The sequence below is a fragment of the Ascaphus truei genome, chromosome 4 (assembly GCF_040206685.1).
Source record: "Ascaphus truei isolate aAscTru1 chromosome 4, aAscTru1.hap1, whole genome shotgun sequence".
NCBI classification, from domain to species: Eukaryota; Metazoa; Chordata; class Amphibia; order Anura; family Ascaphidae; genus Ascaphus; species Ascaphus truei.
Window position 1 is genome coordinate 341729191 of NC_134486.1, and position 15003 is coordinate 341744193.

Genomic DNA, 15003 nt, shown 5'->3' on the forward strand with positions numbered 1-15003 from the left:
AAGAGAGAACACACAATAGAGTAGTATAGTCTAAAATTGTATTGGCAGCAATCGATAATCATATGTATAATACACTCACATTTTGTAATAAAATTTGGTTCGTGGGAGAGGACAGCTGTGAATGGAGAACGCCGGTTGTTCCTGGAGCGGAGGAGCCCTTCCGCATACGTCACTGGTACCTTCGTCACGTCCTGTGGTGTCGTAAGTCAGGGCGGAAGAGGCTGCCTGGTGTGTCCGTCTCCTACTGGTTTGCCAGCAGTTGTCTCCCGGTTTCCTCAGCACAATCACCTCCCACAGCGAATCGATTCAACGCGTTTCGCTGTGGCTTCTTCAGGAATCGAATAGGTTAACCCCATAGGTCCTCCCTTATATATATAGTCCATCATAGAGCTAATTGGGGGGTCCTATCAGCTGATTACAATATTACATATCATTGGTAATGACGGTGTGTGTCAGTTATTTTAAACAGTGCAAGCAATATAAAAAGTTCATATTCTCCAATACAATTAATACAATTTCTATTACAACAGATAAAACAATAAGATTTTAATTCATAATATTTAAAACAAAAGATGATGTAAAAAGAAGTATATAAAAAGATATATGAAAAATATATGGAAAACGACGCAATGAGTGACGGAGTTCTAAAATGGATGAGGAAGATAAACAAAATTAGAAGCAAATACTTTCTATAATATTATTGAAATACAAACATCACATTCTCTTAATGAAATTATATTAAGAACTTTGATATTAAAATTACCATAATAAAAACACCATAATGTAGTTAAAAACACATATTATATAAGAACAATATTATAAAAGACAATATTTTAAGAATGATGATGTTAATTAAGAACGTGTGTGCAAACTATTATATTAAGAAGGCACCAATGTCTATGTCAACATTCAGACCCTTTGGACTGAGGGTCTGTAACTTATGAATCCAAAAGGTTTCCCTTTTTGCTAGAGTGTTTAATCTATTGCCCCCCCTCCAATGTACTGGGACATGTTCAATACCTTTAAAAGTTGCAAAATTGGGATTTGATTGATGACACATATAAAAATGTTTGGAGACATTGTGTGTTAAAATACCCTTCTTAATATTTAAAATATGCTCTAAAATCCGTACTTTTAGAGGCCTTGAGGTACGTCCTATGTATTGGAGACCACAAGGACACTCTAAAAGGTAGATGACAAAGTCAGTTTTACAATTGATGTACCCCTCAATTTTAAAAATTTCACTAGTAGTGTGAGATTTAAAATTGAATTTGTCCTTGTGTTTATGCGTGCATGCTTTGCATGCATAACAACCATAGAAACCTTTTGGTTTATCTAGCCATGTACTGGGTTCTTCATTTTTTTTCCTCTTCAGGAAGGTGGTCGATGCTAATTTGCTCTTAAGATTTGGAGCTTTTTTAAAAATGACAACAGGTTTGTCAGGTATATGATCTTTTAAAATCACATCATTTTGAAGGATATGCCAATGTTTACGTATTATATTTTTGATCTGTGATGCTTCTCTATTGTACTGAGTAAGAAAAGCCATATTAAAATTGACATTTTTGCTTGTATTCTTATCTTTTTTACTTAATATTTCTTTGCGGTCTACAGTGTCTGCTCTAGTGACAGCTTTATCGATAGTATTTGAGTTATATCTCCTTTCCTTGAATTTATTCAACAGGACCTTAGATTGATCGTGATATATCTGTTCATCAGTACAGTTTCTTTTGATTCGTCTTAACTGACCATACGGGATATTACGAATCCACTCTGGATTATGGCAGCTGCTTTCTAATATGAAGTTGTTGCTATCCACTTTTTTAAAAAATGTTTTCGTTTTTATCAAATTATTTTCAACATAAATGGTTAAGTCCAAGAATTCTACCTCTTTTTTACTCCAATTGGTAGTAAATTTTAGATTCAAATTGTTCTCTCCCATATGTGTGAAAAAAGCTTCAAGTTCTTCTACACTGCCTCTCCATATGAACAGGATATCATCTATAAAACGACTCCATGAGACGAGGTTCGCACCAAATTCCTGGTTGGACCATATATAATCGTCCTCCCAGATTCCCATAAATAGATTCGCGTAACTTGGTGCGAACCTCGTCCCCATTGCGGTACCTTGTTGTTGCAAATAATATGTGTCATTAAACCAAAAATAGTTTTTTTCCAGAATAAATGCAATAGATTCAAGAAGGAAATTAATCTGTTCATCTTCCATTTCGATGTCAGCTCTCAATATTCTGTCAATGGCCCTAAGTCCGTCATTGTGTACAATAGAAGTATATAGAGAAGTAACATCTGCTGTTACTAAAATGTATTCTTCTCTCCATGAAATGTTTTCTAGAATATTAATTACATCAGTAGTGTCTTTAATATAAGATTTGAGTAAACTGACATGTTTTTGTAAATGGCAATCGATATAATGTGATAAATTACTTGTTAAAGACTCAATACCTGATATAATAGGTCTACCTGGTGGGTTTACTGGATCTTTATGAATTTTTGGGAGAAGGTAAAAGAGCGGGAGCTTTGCATTTTCTCTCCAGAGATATTTAAATTCTCCTTCATTTAAAATTCCCTGCTCTTTTCCTTTTATTAATAAAGTCTTCAAATCATTCTTACTCAGTACAATAGAGAAGCATCACAGATCAAAAATATAATACGTAAACATTGGCATATCCTTCAAAATGATGTGATTTTAAAAGATCATATACCTGACAAACCTGTTGTCATTTTTAAAAAAGCTCCAAATCTTAAGAGCAAATTAGCATCGACCACCTTCCTGAAGAGGAAAAAAAATGAAGAACCCAGTACATGGCTAGATAAACCAAAAGGTTTCTATGGTTGTTATGCATGCAAAGCATGCACGCATAAACACAAGGACAAATTCAATTTTAAATCTCACACTACTAGTGAAATTTTTAAAATTGAGGGGTACATCAATTGTAAAACTGACTTTGTCATCTACCTTTTAGAGTGTCCTTGTGGTCTCCAATACATAGGACGTACCTCAAGGCCTCTAAAAGTACGGATTTTAGAGCATATTTTAAATATTAAGAAGGGTATTTTAACACACAATGTCTCCAAACATTTTTATATGTGTCATCAATCAAATCCCAATTTTGCAACTTTTAAAGGTATTGAACATGTCCCAGTACATTGGAGGGGGGGCAATAGATTAAACACTCTAGCAAAAAGGGAAACCTTTTGGATTCATAAGTTACAGACCCTCAGACCAAAGGGTCTGAATGTTGACATAGACATTGGTGCCTTCTTAATATAATAGTTTGCACACACGTTCTTAATTAACATCATCATTCTTAAAATATTGTCTTTTATAATATTGTTCTTATATAATATGTGTTTTTAACTACATTATGGTGTTTTTATTATGGTAATTTTAATATCAAAGTTCTTAATATAATTTCATTAAGAGAATGTGATGTTTGTATTTCAATAATATTATAGAAAGTATTTGCTTCTAATTTTGTTTATCTTCCTCATCCATTTTAGAACTCCGTCACTCATTGCGTCGTTTTCCATATATTTTTCATATATCTTTTTATATACTTCTTTTTACATCATCTTTTGTTTTAAATATTATGAATTAAAATCTTATTGTTTTATCTGTTGTAATAGAAATTGTATTAATTGTATTGGAGAATATGAACTTTTTATATTGCTTGCACTGTTTAAAATAACTGACACACACCGTCATTACCAATGATATGTAATATTGTAATCAGCTGATAGGACCCCCCAATTAGCTCTATGATGGACTATATATATAAGGGAGGACCTATGGGGTTAACCTATTCGATTCCTGAAGAAGCCACAGCGAAACGCGTTGAATCGATTCGCTGTGGGAGGTGATTGTGCTGAGGAAACCGGGAGACAACTGCTGGCAAACCAGTAGGAGACGGACACACCAGGCAGCCTCTTCCGCCCTGACTTACGACACCACAGGACGTGACGAAGGTACCAGTGACGTATGCGGAAGGGCTCCTCCGCTCCAGGAACAACCGGCGTTCTCCATTCACAGCTGTCCTCTCCCACGAACCAAATTTTATTACAAAATGTGAGTGTATTATACATATGATTATCGATTGCTGCCAATACAATTTTAGACTATACTACTCTATTGTGTGTTCTCTCTTTCACTTTTACATACCCCTGGGAGGATAACTGAACCACCATAATACAAGCTTCCAGTATCAGCATACCACTCTGAGGGATTTCCATTAAAGGGCTCCCATCAGAGAGAGAAGGGTCTCTGATACGCTTATATTTGATAGTGCAATCTGTGAGTACCACTACTACAGAGAACATTTTATTATATTTTTATATCATTACCATCTGCACTATTGTATTTATTTTTCTTTTTCATAATCCTGAGTCACCCAGCGCTCCGCTCCAATTTGAAAATCTATTTAAATTAAATGCCGGGGGATCGTGCAAAGCCTCCGTAATCCACTTATAGTACCGTCTCTTCAGCAATGTATTGTTGTGGTAACCCAGCATCACATTACCATGGCAATGTGACATCACATGACCCTGTGTGCAATGTGGGGGGGTGCAGGTGGTTGCAGAGGCCCTGCACTTTTCCTTGAGGCATTTAAATTAAATGCCGGGGGATTGTGTGAGGCCTCTGTCTGCAACTCTAAACTTACCTTGACTCTGCCTGCGTCACTCGTGTCCATGGCAACAACGCGTCAAATGATGCTGCGGGTCACGTGGCATGATGTCACATGACCCTGTGGCGTCATGTGATGCCGCATAAAGGTATTGTATGCCTGCCATAACCAGTCAATGCTTGTACTGTACACATGCGCACTTGAGTGTGATTTGACGCATGCACACGACACTACCTGAATTTATAGCATCCTTTTTTCCCCAATAACAAAAGTTTGAAATCGAGCATCAAAAGATAAGGATGAAGTTAGATGAAACTCTGATATAGGTTTTTTTTAAACATTGCCTTTTTTACTTTTATACAGTCAGTATTACTTCAGTAGCTTCATGCTACAGTATTATTTTGGACAACATACTATGCTCTTTGATTCAATAACATGTCATAACCTGTAATACAATTTCACACAGAGATGTTGATTGCTTTTATTCCACTTCATAGTTAATGAAAACATTAAGTGATGCTTTTCTTTAACATATTTAATCAATGTTAAGAGTTAGAAAATAACTACATTTGAAAACAGTTCAAACAGTTGTTTTCTAATCTTTCACGATCATCCGTGCAGTACTGTAAAACAGACCAATTGAGTTGCATCTCACCTCCCTCCAAACCCCACTAAGCAAAGACATTTATAAAATTACTACGTTTTTATTTCTCTATGACTCTTCAAGGGACTGAAAATTTTTGTTTATATTATACAACATTTCCAATGATTTATTTCAACTGTAATCCTGCATGCTCATCAAAGCATTATGTACACCAAGATGAAACCTTTTAGTCACACTTCCCCCCCAAAGCCAAGGACAATGCATTTGACTTGTTATTAACATCTCCCTCAGCCGATCCAGGACATTCAAACAGAAAGAAATGATTTCTTTCAAGTGTAATCCTGCACGGTCAACCCAGAATTACACGCAGATGAAACAATTTACGGGGTTGCGCCTTCCACCACATCTCCCATCTGTAAACCAAGCAAAAGGCATTTGGCTCCTTATCAACACCCCCATTCCCCCGGGCCATGGGACCTTAAACAAGAAAGTAACAGTGTGTTTGTGCCTTTTGTTCTTGGCCGGGTTTCACACGCATGCGCATGCGTGAGAAGTCCTGCAGTCTACAGTAAATGGTCTTGAATGACTACACTGCTAATTGGATTTTCAAGTAAAAAAAAAAATGAAGTCATATTTTTTTCCTCGAGCAGGCCTTAATAAATGAGTAATTTTAAGGAAAACTTTGTTACAGTATGCATTTTTATTCATTATTATATCAATTTTTACATTTATAAAATCGCTACATTTTTATTACTCTATGAGGTTGCATACTGTCATTTTTTTGGCGGGGTGTGGGAATTCTATTCAATAACTTCAACTTTGGGTAGGCTTGGTCTGCTTACAGTATCATACTGTTTATGGAAATATCACACACACGGTACAGTATGAAGGAAATCATAACCTTTATTGTATTTTACAACAGTTCAAATGATTTATTTCAACTTTAATCCTGCAGGATCATCACAGTATTGTGTACACCAAGATTAAACATTTTGGTTATTCTCCCGTGGAGGAAACGCATACCCCCTGTGCACCCTCTCAATTCCTGGATTTGACCTCCACGGTGTCAACACCAAGCACATCACAGGCTCCCCCACGCTCACCCTCTACGTCTCCAGAATACATGTATACCTTTCTGTTGGAGAATATGACAACCCCGGTAAGTGCTAGGCCACAACAGGAGGAAAGCATCCTCCCCGACCATCTATCCCCGCCCGCTGCCAGAAGCATACCCACTCCAGCACCCAGAACGGTACAGCTCCCAGACATCACCCAGAGAGACCTGTCCCAGAATGTCCGGGAGAAATACAAGAGCAGATCTGGTGGTATAACCCATATATATGCCCAGTTCATCTTTAATCACCACATCAGTTTTGAGCTGTACAGTGAGTGGACCCAAAATGTCAATTATGAAGGCAATAAATACAAGAAGGCACTTCCAGCAAATTTAAGGAGAACAATTATGGAGGAAGTGAAGTACAATTTTAAAGATATCAGTCTTCTTATGAAAACCGTGAGAGACAGCATCAATAGCCTTTTGAGGCATACAAAGGCTCTTCCCTGGATGTCCATCGACTTGTTGGATGACTACTAGCTATAACTTTATTTACAAAAAAAGATGCACCGCCAATGTATTTAATCTTAAAAAAGCAGTTGATTTTTTTTTAAATTTCATTGTTTATTGCTTGTTTTATATTTTGCATGTCTGGAGCTGGGCAAAGACAACGTGTAGGAACCCCCCCCCCCTCCTCAATGGTGCAGGAAACTCTCCCAGCAATACTGCCAGGTAAGACACAGTGCTCAAATCCATGCATGCCATGTCCCTTCCCCCCAAACCCTAAGGTACTGTAAACCTCTAGTCCTATTGTAAAGTGCTGTAGCCCATGTCATGCATTCTTTGTCTCCTCCAACCTTCCCCCCCCCCCCCAAAAGCAGAAGATACAAGGCACTGTAGTCATAATGTACCGTTCCCCATGTCCGGCCCTTTCCCCCCAAATGCCCCAAAACCTAAGGTACTTTAAAACCTCTAGTCCTACTGTAAAGTGCAGTAGCACATTATATGCATGTTTTCTCTCCTCCAACTCCCCTTAAAAGTAGAAGATGCAAGGCACTGAAGTCATATTGTACTTTTCCCCATGTCATGTCCTTTCTCCCCAAAACACCCCAAAAATCTGTATTGAATGATGTACGGTGCGATTGCAAATATATAATATTGTCTATTTCTTTACAGACCAAGATGTCCAAGAAGCACCATCCATTGAGAAGAAGAAAAAGACAAGATTGTAAATTTGGAAGAAGAGGCGACATTGTATTATTGTATTATGCATGTTTCCTTTGTTATCCAGAAATATTTTTTTTTTTCATTCTTTACATATCATTTTTGGGTGTGTCAATGTTTTACTGTTTACACACTTACAGTAGTACAGGTACAGTACTACACCGTACTTTACATAAAGTTGTAAAGGGATTTAAATATATATAAATATCTGACATTCAATACAGTACCGTATACAGTATATCAATCTTGAAATTAAGTTGCTTTTAGTGCTTAAATAGTACTATAAAAAATAAAGTACTGATGTACAGTAGTTTAAATATAGTATACCTAAATTCTGTTAAGCTTTAACCTACAGTACACTATAAAAATCTTTAAAATCCAGTACATACTGTAATGTAAAGTTCTAAATGCTTTTAAATATATAAAAATGTCTCATTGAGACACTGTACAGTATACAGTACTACAGTATATAACTACAGTATAACTGTAGCACATAAACAGTGTTTTTACTATATACAGTACGGCACTGTACTGTGCATACACTAAGAGCAGTACTACTGTACAACAGACTACTGTACAACAGATATCTAGCGATTCCATGAGGAAATGCACTGCACGGTATCTTACTGTACAGTAATGAAATTAATTTGCTTTGCTTTTAGTGCTTAAGTAAACTTACAGTACAGTATGTACACTACTATATAAATCTAGAAAATAAATATAGTCTTTACTAGTTACAGTATATACACTACCAGCAGAACTGCACTCCTGTATAGCAGATCCTGCACTGTACATTCCTCACATAGCACAGAAATGTGATGACACGCATACAGTATGCGTTTCAACAAGGTTCCAATTTGATATACATGCATGTGCAGAAATGTGATGACACGTATATGCGTTTCAACAAGGTTCCAATTTGTCATACACGCATGCGCAGAAATGTGATGACATGCATATGCGTTTCAACAAGGTTCCAATTTAGCATAAACTTTATTATCCTATACAAATTAAACATTTAATTCGTTAAAAATACTTTTTGCTTACATCTTCTACAGTTCGAGAATTTTTATATGGCTAAAAGCTAAGGAGCATCAGAAAGAACTTATTTTCCATGAACTGTATACACTGGCGACACGTTTTATTGAAGTGCGGCCGTTTCCGCAAGCCGGGAGATTTCCCGGCTTGCTAGTGGCATCCCCTCGGCGTGCCGCGCGTCACCGATGCGCGGTCACGCGTCATCGGGTGCCTGCACCCCCTGCACGCGCGTCCAGGGCTCCCCGAGGGAGCCCTGGTGTCCCGCGATGTGGGGGACGGCGGCAGGGGGTTCAGGGGGACCCGGCGGACCTGGCACCCTCCAGCGCGCCAGGTTACTGCTGCGGCCGAGAATGGGCAAATGCTCGAATAAACTCGGCCGCAGCAGTATGAACTCATATTTTTAATCTTCAAATTACAATTACACATACACTTGAAGTATTGTACGGGAATGGAAGAGAGGTTGAATTACAATTAGATTTTTTAAGACAACAACTCGCGATTGCCCACTTGAGTTTCACAACGGTATTGCAGACAATGCTAAAATGCAATTTTCTGCACTCGATAAAAACACTAGTAAACTTGTGTCTTAACGCGGGGAAATTTCAAGAAATCACGCACCATGACCGGGTATGCAAAGGAATACAGCCCGCAAAATGTTCGGATAACGGCTGCTGCATCTGTATCATGTAGTAATAAATAGTATATTTCTGATTGCTTTCATACATTTCTCAATAATAGTTTTTTCATCCTGCATTTTTAGTGCACTAATAAAGTTCGAAACTAAGAAAAAAATAACTTTTTTTTTTGTCGAGCTTCTAATACTAAATTTTTTTTCATTGGGTCTGTGACCCCTTCTCCTTATTTTAATCTCACCCACCCCGCTTCTATTTAATCAACAGATCCAAATACACACATACCTGTATGAATGTAGTAGTCTATTGAGAGACTTCTTCCCCAAGGAGAAAGGTGGCGATGACCTTAACTATGGCAATTAGTGTAGGAAGTATATAATTTAGATTTTTTTTTCACTATATTTATTAGGACACCTATTTTTTAACCAGATATATATATATTCACTATAGCTAAAACATAGCACATGTAGTGCTCTTAAATTATAAACCTGTAGGCACCGCATACATGTTGTGCATCGAATGCTATTGGTTATATTATTCTTATCTTCCCTACTGTATTTTCTCTATGCAGTGCAAGAAATACAAAAGACAAAGTATAATATTGCATTCTAGGACCAGCTAAAAGGGTCTATACCTTGACTTGGTTACAGGCAGACATGAAAAGTTTTGTTCATTATAAAGCTATGTTTGGGTAGATATATATATATGTAACGGGTATTCCACCCCACCCAATCTCATATATAGTGTGGGTGAGTAGAACATGTGGTGTTACCGGTGTGGTGCGTATACCTGCAGGCTCACAGGAGGTCTGAGCCTCCGCTAATGAGAGCCTGGGGTGAATCCTCTGGAACGGATCTTCTTTCAGCACCTCCACCTATGTAGGATTCTATGGAAGTGTAGAATGACCCTACATAGGAACCCAATCAGAAACCTCACACACAGTGATTATATAATAACTAAGGACTTTACTTATGAACATATAACACATTACATACCATCATAACCTTATGCAATACTGGAGCACCTTCTGCCCAATGTCTGGTGTTCCCACTCAGTGTCCTGTAACCCCCACCCAATGTCCCGTACTCCTACGGAGATCGTGGGTGACTGCGCAGTCACTAAGTTATCTATTAGGCCTGTTGGTGCACATGTGTAGAAATACCTTCCGAGCACTCCGATGCTCGGGCCCGCAACACTCTTCTAAAAGGGTCAGACGCGCGATGCCTCCGTCTGATCCTTTCCAGGTGATATTCTCCGTGGACCCCAACGTGGGTCCGAACTCCATCACTGGAACCACAGCATCCGCTGAGTCCCTCTCTAACGATACAGCAACGTGACACACCCTGCACTATAGGCCGTCCCTATAGCACAGCATTCTTAAGTGGCTTAAGGGTCAACTCCTAGGGCATTCGGGGTTGCCTATCCTATATAGGTAGGTCTTGTACCCACCCTACTCATAATACGGGCCCTGGGCCATGGCTCCCCGGATTGGTTACCGCTATGAACCCCCCCAGTTGCCTCGTACTACGCGCAACGCCGCCCTGGGCAATGGCTCCCCGGATTGGTTACCGCTATGAACCCCCCCAGCGCCTCGCCACTCGCAACACGGACCCTGGGCTATGGCTCCCCGGACTGGTTACCGCTATGAACCCCCCAGCTGTCTCGTGCCACTAATTCACCTAAATGCCTGCCGCAACGCTCTGCAGACTAACCTCAGCCCCCTTTATCCCTGGCTATTCCCCAGCTCTGACTACCATGAGTGACAGGGTCCCTCTCTGAGACTATCCCTGGCAACACTCACTAACCTGGGGTAATACAGGGTTAACTAGGGCCTTAGGGCCGCTGGCCTAGTGCAGGGAGTCTCCGGCTCCTGCACCCTAACTCCTTCCTTGGGCTCCTAACTCTGACTTCCTGACTGACACGCAGCTCCAGCCCGCCAAATGTATCTATCTCCCTCCAGGGCAGTCCTACAGCCCTATTGGCTCCTATCAGGCACCTGGTGCCTGTCTCGCTATGCCCCATGGGAGTTGTAGTCCCATGGAGCCTAAAAGCACATAGGGACCGCGTGCGTGCCTCTCCTGCGCATGCGCGAGCAGCTAATGGCCGCCTCACTGTCTCCCTACCTCTCGCGCGATTCTTCCTTGCCCCTGAAGTTCCCTCCGCGCATGCGCGAGCTGCTCGGGGGCCTCTGGCTCTTAATATCCCCTGCGCATGCGCAACGCGCAGAGCAATGGCGCCGCCAGGATTACCGAGCCGCCGGGACCTTAGCAACGCGACCGCAGCCATAGCAACGGCCCGATCGTGTCCCCGGCAACCGGAAACCTGCAGGGGAAGACGCGCTGCTCCCTCCTCGGCCCCCACACTCCGGAATGGCCGTCGGGTCTGCCGCTTGCCTCCGGCAGCACCCGACATCGCTCCGGGCCACGGAGGTTCCCGGGGGGGTCGCAGGGAGAAAAAGGTGACCTGGCTACACTCTCCCCCTGGTGAAACACCCAACGCCCTCGCTTGGGGAACGACATCACATGGCACAATTTTACACAGTGAAAAATGGCATGGCATAACCCGTACACTTAACAGATCGGCTGCAACATCCATGAAACCTGACACATCACACCCATTATTACCCGAGGCCAGCTGAGTATCAGCTGCTTGCTGAGACCATTTGTGGGGTGCCCCTAACTGATCAGATGGGGGTACCTCACTTTTGCGTCCGTGAGCCTCCCCCAGAAAAATTTCCTGAAGAACACACCGGAGGCCAACAGTCACTGGTTCCTCGCTACTTCCTCCCCCTGGTGGGAGGAGTAGCACATCGTCCTTTAAGCAGGCCTTTACCCGGTCATCCGCGGCTTGGATGCGGTAGACCAGGAGGCCAGGACCTTTCCCGCGGTCCACTACCTGAGGAAGGGGGCGCTCCTTTTTGGGCTTAAAGGAGGCAGCTTTCCCTGAATCTCTCTCCACACAGTCTTTGTCCTCATATTTTCGTGAGGCTTCCACTGAGAAGCGAGCACTGGACAATGTCTCGGTTTCACCTGGCAGGGGGGAAAAAGTAGACACCTTACCCCTGCGGTGATTCACGGTGGCCAACAGGTCCTCGGGGACGCTGTCAGTTCCCACCTTGGTGGTATCGGGACCTGCCCCCGGCACTTCTGGGGCAGTCCACTTACGCGCTGAAAACTCAGGAGCGTTGGATCCCAGTCCTGGGACCACTTGCGTCGGAGCACACGGGCTCACACTCTGCTCAGGAACCGTAGCTTTGGCCTTCTTCACGGCCACCTCCATCGGAGTCGGTGGGGAACAAGGGGGTTCCTTACCACTCTGCTGGCTGACGATGGGCTTCCCTTCTTCTGGAAGGATCGACGGTAGACACTGGTCCACTCTCATCTCTGGACAGCTACCTTCTAATGAGGACACCTCCACCAGGACGCGATGCAGAGGGGAGCCCTTCGCCCGGGTGACCAGACTTAAGGAGCCATCGTGCTCCGCGGTCACCTGGAGGCTCACCCCCGACACCCCTGGGGCAGTCGACTCACCCTGGTCGTCTGTAGGTACTGGTCCCACGCCTAGGACCGATGGTACCTCTGTAGTAGGTCGGACTGACCATTGTAGGGCACACAGGCCCACAGCAGGGTCCGCAACATCGGGACACACTTCCTCTAGGGCCCACGGGCCCACAGCAGGCTCTGCATTCGCCGAAATAGTGTGTTCATTGGTGTCACTAAAGTGGTCCGCCGGCAGGCGCATCACCACAAGTGATGGGTCGCTGGATTCACTAGAAGAAGGTGGGGGTATAGACACCTTACCCTGTGATTCCTCTGTCTCCTCTGTATCATCGTTGGGGTGGTTCACCGGTAAGCGCATCGCCACCGATGGAACTTCAACCTCTTCACTGGAAACTTCTGCATGCTGGGGCACAATAGACCTCAGTAACCGCACACCGCAACATTCACAGTAGGACCACCATGTCAATGTCTCTCTAGAACAGCCGCACGTGGGGCTAAAACACTGTATGCCCATTTCTCCTTCCACCTCGACGGTCCTGAAGTCGAGGGGTCCCTGAGCCACGTTGACTCCCTGAGTGTGGGCCTCTTGCAGGCAGGAGCATATGAAGAGAAGAGAATCTACTCCGGGCGTGCGCCAGGCCACATACACACTAGGGTGTATCCCTTGACAGTCTATCTCGGTTTCCTGCTCAGAAAGAAAATATTCCATGTCTACGACAATGCCTTCCTCCTCCTCCTGGTGAACAGACGGGTCTAATGGCTGTTCACTGTGCTCACTCCCCCTGGTGGAATTTAAAGGAGGGGTGTGCTCTATCACTGAGTGGCTCTGGCTCTGCACTGAGTCACTCACATTACGGGGGCGGGGCTCTGGTTTTCCCGCCAATCCCGGATGGTTTTCTGCAAAATCATTCTGCGCCTTGGGAGCGGTATCACGTGCACGCATCTCACTTAGAGGAAGTTGCCATGGCGCGGGGTCAGCGTATACTAAAGGGTAACCCTCAGGGGGACACCCGGGCATAAATAACATGGACGGTGACTCGGACGGGCATATATCCCTTGAGGATGACACGACAAAAAGCCGCGATCTCCACGGGGACGTGGAAGCTAGCTCTAAGTCTATAAGAAGAGCTTGCTGCCATCCAGGGATTTTACGCATATGCTCATAGATCTCATCTTCAGATATATTGGCGGGAATGCCTTCTAAGGCCACCACACGGCGGGGACTAAGATTATTTATCCTCAAGGCCCAGGCGAGGACCTCGTGTCCGGATTTGACAACCATGGTGGGAAAAAAAATAGGACTTGGACAATTTAAAAAAAAAAGAACAGGGCACCCCAGGTCTCTCTCAGCAGCGCCTCCAAATGTAACGGGTATTCCACCCCACCCAATCTCATATATAGTGTGGGTGAGTAGAACATGTGGTGTTACCGGTGTAGTGCGTATACAGGGTTAACTAGGGCCTTATGGCCGCTGGCCTAGTGCAGGGAGTCTCCGGCTCCTGCACCCTACCTCACAGGAGGTCTGAGCCTCCGCTAATGAGAGCCTGGGGTGAATCCTCTGGAACGGATCTTCTTTCAGCGCCTCCACTTATGTAGGATTCTATGGAAGTGTAGAATGACCCTACATAGGAACCCAATCAGAAACCTCACACACAGTGATTATATAATAACTAAGGACTTTACTTATGAACATATAACACATTACATACCATCATAACCTTATGCAATACTGGAGCACCTTCTGCCCAATGTCTGGTGTTCCCACCCAGTGTCCTGTAACCCCCACCCAATGTCCCGTACTCCTACGGAGATCGTGGGTGACTGCGCAGTCACTAAGTTATCTATTAGGCCTGTTGGTGCACATGTGTAGAAATACCTTCCGAGCACTCCGATGCTCGGGCCCGCAACACTCTTCTAAAAGGGTCAGACGCGCGATGCCTCCGTCTGATCCTTTCCAGGTGATATTCTCCGTGGACCCCAACGTGGGTCCGAACTCCGTCACTGGAACTACAGCATCCGCTGAGTCCCTCTCTAACGATACAGCAACGTGACACACCCTGCACTATAGGCCGTCCCTATAGCACAGCATCCTTAAGTGGCTTAAGGGTCAACTCCTAGGGCATTCGGGGTTGCCTATACTATATAGGTAGGTCTTGTACCCACCCTACTCATAATACGGGCCCTGGGCCATGGCTCCCCGGATTGGTTACCGCTATGAACCCCCCCAGTTGCCTCGTACTACGCGCAACGCCGCCCTGGGCAATGGCTCCCCGGATTGGTTACCGCTATGAACCCCCCCAGCGCCTCG

At 43.4% G+C, this 15003-nt stretch overlaps 1 protein-coding gene across 8 annotated transcripts in view; it reads right to left on the minus strand.

The window, feature by feature from the left end:
• MLIP (muscular LMNA interacting protein) overlaps window positions 1-15003 on the minus strand; it is a 304176-nt gene that overhangs the window by 79013 nt on the left and 210160 nt on the right. The window contains exon 12 of one of the 8 annotated variants that reach the window (XM_075598165.1): window positions 6190-6382. The exons of the other annotated variants lie outside the window; for them this stretch is intronic. Coding sequence (XP_075454280.1) covers window positions 6347-6382 — 36 coding nt within the window. The 3' untranslated portion in view covers window positions 6190-6346. Of the gene's footprint in view, window positions 1-6189; window positions 6383-15003 lie in introns of those variants that run through there. 8 annotated transcript variants of the gene reach the window in all.